Source organism: Frankliniella occidentalis, unplaced genomic scaffold, assembly GCF_000697945.3.
Source record: "Frankliniella occidentalis isolate FOCC.00 unplaced genomic scaffold, Focc_3.1 Scaffold158, whole genome shotgun sequence".
In the NCBI taxonomy this organism is placed as follows: domain Eukaryota; kingdom Metazoa; phylum Arthropoda; class Insecta; order Thysanoptera; family Thripidae; genus Frankliniella; species Frankliniella occidentalis.
The window spans coordinates 484,443-490,951 of NW_026267284.1; the positions used below are offsets into that span (position 1 = coordinate 484,443).

The 6,509-nt window shown below is 52.7% G+C and overlaps 3 protein-coding genes across 6 annotated transcripts in view; 2 read left to right on the forward strand and 1 right to left on the reverse strand.

The window, feature by feature from the left end:
* The window catches only part of LOC127750252 (uncharacterized), a 3,748-nt gene extending 2,678 nt beyond the window's left edge, over window positions 1-1,070 (forward strand). The window contains exons 6-7 of the mRNA XM_052271360.1: window positions 276-326; window positions 735-1,070. Of these exons, the coding sequence (XP_052127320.1) occupies window positions 276-326; window positions 735-902 (219 nt within the window). The 3' untranslated portion in view covers window positions 903-1,070. The remainder of the gene's footprint in view (window positions 1-275; window positions 327-734) is intronic.
* Window positions 1,071-1,202: 132 nt separating this feature from the next.
* LOC127750250 (uncharacterized) lies at window positions 1,203-4,754 on the forward strand. Its single transcript, XM_052271358.1, has 2 exons — window positions 1,203-2,577; window positions 2,659-4,754. The coding sequence occupies exons 1-2, from the start codon at window positions 2,340-2,342 to the stop codon at window positions 4,491-4,493; spliced, it is 2,073 nt and encodes a 690-aa protein (XP_052127318.1). The 5' UTR covers window positions 1,203-2,339; the 3' UTR covers window positions 4,494-4,754.
* A 98-nt stretch (window positions 4,755-4,852) lies between these two features.
* LOC113216052 (brachyurin-like) overlaps window positions 4,853-6,509 on the reverse strand; it is a 2,602-nt gene continuing 945 nt past the window's right edge. For 2 of the 4 annotated variants that reach the window (XM_026435751.2, XM_052271362.1), the window contains 5 exons: window positions 5,992-6,160; window positions 5,744-5,904; window positions 5,462-5,557; window positions 5,236-5,378; window positions 4,853-5,153 (listed from right to left, as the gene is read on the reverse strand). In XM_026435751.2, the coding sequence (XP_026291536.1) occupies window positions 4,950-5,153; window positions 5,236-5,378; window positions 5,462-5,557; window positions 5,744-5,904; window positions 5,992-6,160 (773 nt within the window). In that variant the 3' untranslated portion in view covers window positions 4,853-4,949. Of the gene's footprint in view, window positions 5,154-5,235; window positions 5,379-5,457; window positions 5,558-5,743; window positions 5,905-5,991; window positions 6,161-6,509 lie in introns of all 4 variants that reach the window. The other 2 variants (XM_026435752.2, XM_052271361.1) reach the window with 2 other exon arrangements.

Genomic DNA, 6,509 nt, shown 5'->3' on the forward strand with positions numbered 1-6,509 from the left:
AAATACTGTTCAGGATTCTACTGAAAAATACCTTTCCGATGGTATACTTGAGTGACTCCAGGGCGAGGAGTCACTCAAGTAAACAATTACCGAAATTTCCTTGTATTACACAAAAGTCTTCTTTGTATTACAATGACTTTTCTTTGTATTACAAAGAAAATTTGGCTTTGTATTACGGTTGCACAAAATTCTTTGTTATACAAGAATTTTCTTTGTAAGAATTTAAGAGTGTGCACAATATGCTAAGCACTGACTGACAGCCGCTTTTCTCGTAGGACGCTTGTGTGCGAATTTCGGATGAGCTGTACGGCGGACACTGGCAGGAGGTAAGCTACACACTAAATTAGCAATTTTTTTTAAAAATGCACAATTTTTAGCGCCAGCTAAACGTAGTTTTTAACGTACGTTTAAATATTTAAGCACAAATCGTAATATTACTTAAGCTATTGTACAATACAACTGCATTACTGTGTGAATCCGTGTATGCGGAACTATGCAAGATTTTATTTCCGCATATAACTGCACAATAGAGCATTTACTCTTCAGGTACAAAATCGTGAACATGCCGCAGATTCCAAATACACGGGATTTGCACTTAACTCAGGCTAAGAATTCTCCAAAGGATTTTAGTGTGCAGTAGCGAATGAATTGACAGAGTCGTGCGCCTCCCTGCCAGGGGGCGCCTTTCCCAACGGGCTCAATATAAGTGTCTTCACCGGCTCTCTTGCCGACAGGTCCTAGACAAAGGTTATCGTTCCAACGTCAAAATCATGCAGATACGGCGTGGTCGACCGCTCGTCTTGACGGCTGGGGCGGGTGTCGGCGCGCTCAACCTCCACGTGTGCAAGGAAACGATGAAATCGTGGTACCAGCTCCTGCAGTTACTCTTGAAATTATTTTAAGTCAACTGCACCGAATTTTACCACCTTTAATCCGTGTTATTTTAAAATACAATCGGATAATATGATCAGTAATTTGGCGTTTTACCCAATTTTGTAGCATTTTTAGTAATGGCAGCAAAATATATATGTAAAAATATACGACCATTAATAAGAATTTAGAAACGTGGGTACACATTTATATTATTCATGGATGGCCGTGTTCCCCATCGCATTATAAAAGATTCAACGCAATTAATTAAGGCGAGCCCACTTCGTTAATGAAATACTAGGTTCGGGAGCTAGGGGGTAAACAAACACCTAAAATATTAAGAAGATCAATGAAGCTTAGTGACACACACGACAGTCGCCAACCGCAAATATGTGAAGGAAGCAAGTTTAAATTTTTGTAAACGCGAATCATAATTCAAGTTGTAAATTTACAAGAGCACTTTTTTTTTTACTCGCCAATCGATTTGAAGTCGATACGTACTGCATGTATTTTTACGATTACAAATTGTAATTTTACAACTGGCGTCAAGGAAAATTTTCCTGTAAACCTTCCTCCTTTTTTTTCACAGTGTGCGAGTACGTTATTAGTGTAACAGGAAAATATCAAGTCTAAGTGCAGCTAGCCTACCCATTCCATTCCAACCTAACCTAAAGGCAGTTACGTGCATTTAAAACCATTCATTTGAAACCCCACGGGAATGTATGTGTGAGTATAAAGGTTCCGCTGCCTCCCGCCGTCGACGTTCCGAGGCCACACTATGGACAACGCCTGCGACGCGCTAGGTAGGCCAACCCGCCAAGCAGCTGTGTGGGGCCGGCGGCCCGCCCTGCCGGCCGTCCACGCGCAAGTGCTAGGGCGATGTTCCCTGATGTTTTCCCTAGTCACCTCGGCTCGGTTCCGAGACACGGCACGGCGACTCGTCCCGAGGACTCAATACGTATTGAAAGAACAACAAACGCCAGCATAGGCTTGGCCGCGGGAGGATGTGGGCTTAACCTTAACGAATGTGCGGAGTGCGGAGCATTATAGGCGATTAATTTTACATCGACCGCGCCCCGCTGTTGCGACGCACAACTTGCGCGCTCGATGCCGTCTTGGTAGTCCGTGGAACGCACAGCCGCGCGGGACGGGTAAAAACCTGTACGAACAAACGTTTACTCCCTATTATTACTTACCACATCATCAGTTATTTTCATGTATTTTCATGCATTCATTTCATGCATCCCCATTCTTGTCATTTTCAAGCATTTTGAATTTTCATCCATTTTCAACCACTATCCTAGGACATCAACAGACATCCTAATGCATTAGCAAGCATTTTCATCAAATTTTCACGCAATTTCATCAATTTTCAACCGTTTCCGACGCATTATAAGGCGAACTGTTCGGCACATCACCGCGTTCTTTACCTCTCGGCCGCGGCACAACTCCATGGCCCTCTGGCAAGGATGTTACCGCGGCTAGCGGCGGTGGTGCTGCTGCTGGTGCGGGTGCGGTGCGGCGCGCGGCTCCCGCCCGTGGAGGTCCAGCCCGAGGCAACGCCCTGCGGCCTGCGGCCCTTGCTCGAGCACCTCGCGGCCGGCGCCAGCGTCGACCTGCACGTGGACGGAGACGCCCCCTGGCTGCGGACTCTGCTCGGCGGCTGGGGCACGCGCACGGCCGTCCTGAGCACGCGCCGCGCGCCGGGTGAGAGGCGGTCGAGAACACTCGTGCCGCAGTTTTCACAGAGTAAGTTACGGTGCCTGACGCCACTGCCACTGCTTACAGTGCGCTCCGCGTTCTCGGCGCCCGCCTCCTCCGTCGTACTCGTGGCGTTCGACCGGCCCGGGGACCTGGTGCGCGAGGCGAGGGTGGCCCTGGTGCGGCACGTCCGCACGCACATCCTGCTGTGGACGCGCGCGGACCAGGAGGACGCGGCGGCCGGCGCCGCCACGGCGCTCAGGCTCGCGGACGAAAACCTGCCCATGACCACGAACCAGGTGCGCCTGGCCGTCACGGCCAACACCAGCACCGCCCTGTTTGGGGGTGTGTGGGACGTGGACTACCCCAACGTCACGGAAGTAAGCACATGCTCCGCGTCGACGGGCTGGTCGCGGGAGCCTGGCGCCGCCTTTGATCAGCCGTGCCTCCAGTGGTGCCCGCCGCCGCCAGACGACCCGCTCGTCGTGTATATCGTGCAGAGCCAAGTGAAGAACCCGGGCAGGTTCATTAGTGCCTGGACACCCGAGCAACGCCCACGCCCACCCCAGAGACCTGCGCAGAGGCCCGGGGGATCAGATTCCGGTCCTGGTCCTCGTCCTGGTCCCGGTCGAGATCCTGACCCTGGTCCAGGACAGGGACCTGGTCCTGCAACCGGCCGAGGTCCCGGTCCTGGTCCCGGTCCTGGTCCCGGCCCTGGTCCCGGTCCTGGCCCCGGTCCTGGCCCCGGACCTGGCCCCGGTCCTGGACCAGGCCGAGGTCCTGGCCCTGGTCCCGGCCGACGTCCCAATAACCTTCCTAGCGTCCGGCCCCCCTCGCTTCCCTGGGAGGTCCTGGTGGCCGCCTTCGTGAAGGAGTTCCACCGCCGACAGCATCTCAACTTTTCATACAAGGCAAAGGTGCTGCCCGTCAATTCGGAGGGCCTGGCTATGCGCAGTACGCTGTCCTGCCGTTTGGACCTGGTCCTCTCGGAGGAGCCGCTCAACGCCAGCCTGCACCGCAACCTGGCCGTGTTCCCCTGGGACATGCACTCCACCGAGGCCGTGGTGCCCCCGGGCCTGGGCACGTCCTCGAGCCCACTCGGCCACCTTATCAGCGAGCTGTCCCCCGACCTGTGGGCCACCACGATGCTGGCCGCGGCCGTCGTGGGCCGGGGCCTGCTCTGGCTAGGCGGCCGCGCCCCCAGCACCGTCGCGCTGCAGGTCCTGTCGCCGCTGCTCCTCCAGACCGTGGCGTGGCCGCCACGGGGCCGGCAGCGCCCCTTGTTCGGCGCCTGGCTGCTGGTGAGCCTCGTCGTGTCAGCCGCTTACCAGGGGCAGCTGCTCAGCGACCTGGCCGTCGGAACAAGGCCCAACATCAACAGCGTGCAGGAACTGGTCGACAGCAACCTGTCCGTCCTGTTCTGGAAGGCCTACGACCTGGACTCGTACCCGCTGGAGGAATGGGGGCTGGATTCGAGGGTGGTCCTCGACACCAGCGCGGACACGCGGGTGGCATCCTATTGGGCTAGCCGGTATGCCAACGTGTCTTTCTTCCGAGACCAGGAAGACAAGGGAACGAGCGCGGCCCGGGGCCCCGTCATGTTCCACACCTTCAGCCTGCCCATGACCAGGCTCAAGGCCACCTACACCACCATGGAGGGGTCGCCGTTCGAGAAGCCGCTGAGGAAGTTCCTGGGCCGCTTGCGCGCCGCTGGTCTAACCATGGAATCCCTACTATCTTTGAGAAGCAGGGGGCGACTTAGAGGGGCGAAGTTGCCGGAGGGGCCAAAGCCGCTCTCGCTAAACCAGGTGCAGCCGGCACTCCAACTACTCGGCTTCTGCCTCGCCATAGCCTTTGTGGTGTTCCTGTTGGAGACGACTGGTGGACTGTGCCCAAGCAACTACGAGCCACCCAGCTGCTAAAATTACTTTAACTGTGAAAGTTATTAAAAACTGGTAACAAGGAAATTGGTTGTTTTGCTTCGCGCTTTAAAAAGATCGGTTTAAGCTTCTATGCATAAGAAACACTTCGGGCGTTACTTGAAACATTATTAGAATCAATACCCTTCATTATTACTGAGGTGACAATGCAACACAATTATTTAATAATAAGTCGGCGTTGGAGTTATGGTGTAGAAGAGTTATTGTCGTCGGCATTGGGTGTTGGGAGACGAGCGCAGGTAAGGGTGAGAGAGTAGTTCAGGCCTCGAGATAATGTGACGTTTCGTGACTTTCAAGGTAGCACCTTCAAAGCACAACCACACCCTTCCCAAATGCGTCTATTCGTGAGCCCGTAAAGACCGTCTTTATTCAACACTGAAATAGTCGTAACATTAAAATCTGATCACAGGTAAAAAAACGCCGGTACCATACAAATCATTATTCTAGCCACTTGACCCCGTGCCCTTTGTGGCCCTTCTCCAGCTCATCCCACCAGTATTTGATCCACTCGAGGTAGGAGGTGACCCTGGTAAACACCGGAGGCCAGGACACATTACAGCTGAACTTGATCCCGAAGGAGACGATACCGACTACCATGATTTTGCCGTCCTTCTTGATCGTGAGTGGCCCGCCTGAGTCCCCCTGCAGCAATACGTGCAGTAAGTATTAAGAGCGTAGAGGGCACCGTTGCAGCGTCGTCAGCCGTGCAAGAGCAGCAACATACCATGCATGTCCCCTTCATGAACCAACCAGACACGCACAGGTGGGATTCGTCTATGAGTGCGAACAGGGCGTAGGGCACCTGGCAGATTAGATTCGTCAAGGCGGTTGACTCGACGTAGCGAAGCACGGGCGATAGCTCGCCGTCTGCAGATTTCAAAAGATATATTTTTTTAAATATTTTTTCCCCTTAGCATAGCTTGCACACACCCGGTGTACTCTGCACCTACGCGTTGAAGTACGCCCCCAGCCGCTCATCACCACCTTCAAACCGGCTAGGGGCCCGACGTCTTTTGGCGGCAAATTTATCGGTTGAATACGATCGTCTGAAAAAAAAGGTATTCCCTGTGTTTTTCCTTACATGTTTCCTAGTGATAGTAGTACTGGTAATTGGAGTACTAATACTAGTAGTACTAGTACTATTTCTATTACAAGGAAACATGTCAGAACATGTAGTAGTAGCAGTAGTAGTAGTAGATGCTGTAGTAGTATTTGTTCCAGCTAAAACTTACTGAATTCCAAGCGCGAGCTCAAGTGCAGAAGGGCGATATCGTTGAGCAGATCCTTTGAGAAACGTTCGTGGGCGTAGAACGCGTCAACAGTGATCTTTGGTGACTCATCACGTCGTATGCTAAGCGCTCCGGCGTATACAGTGATTTTCAGTGTATCACGCCTGCGAGAAATTTTTTGAAATTCATTTTTTGTTGGGGACTCAGTTCGTCTGTCTTTTCAAGATTCCGGAACTGTTGGAGACACTTGCGGTGTGCAGTGGGCGGCCGTCATGACGATCCGTTCGCTGAGGATCGAGCCGCCGCAGAAGCTCGTGCCCCTCTTGATGATGGGACCCTTCTCGATGAAGATCCCGACCTGGTACGGGAACTGTCCCGGGGACGCCTCGAGGCCCCCGACGATGCGGTGCCCACTAGAGACTGAGTGCTTCCGACATTAAACTGTTTATCCAAACTGAGGGGGGACATCACTTTGACCAGTCACTTTTTCAGTCACTTGCCTGCCTGACTGCAGCCAAGAGAAATCAAGGTAAGATAGTCATGAATTGCCCTGAAACACTTCGAAACCGTATGGAAATTCTGGAATAGCCCGTGATTTGTATCCATTGAGAAATTTCAACCCCCGACCCAGTCGCTGATCTTTTTAAATCCAGTCATTTTCTCAGTCACGTCCAGTAATTTTTCAGTAATTTTTAATCTTTTGGCTTCCAGACTGTGTACACCCGTTTCTGTGCGGCCCAAGTTCTGATGAACGTGTTTTTCCTCGAGT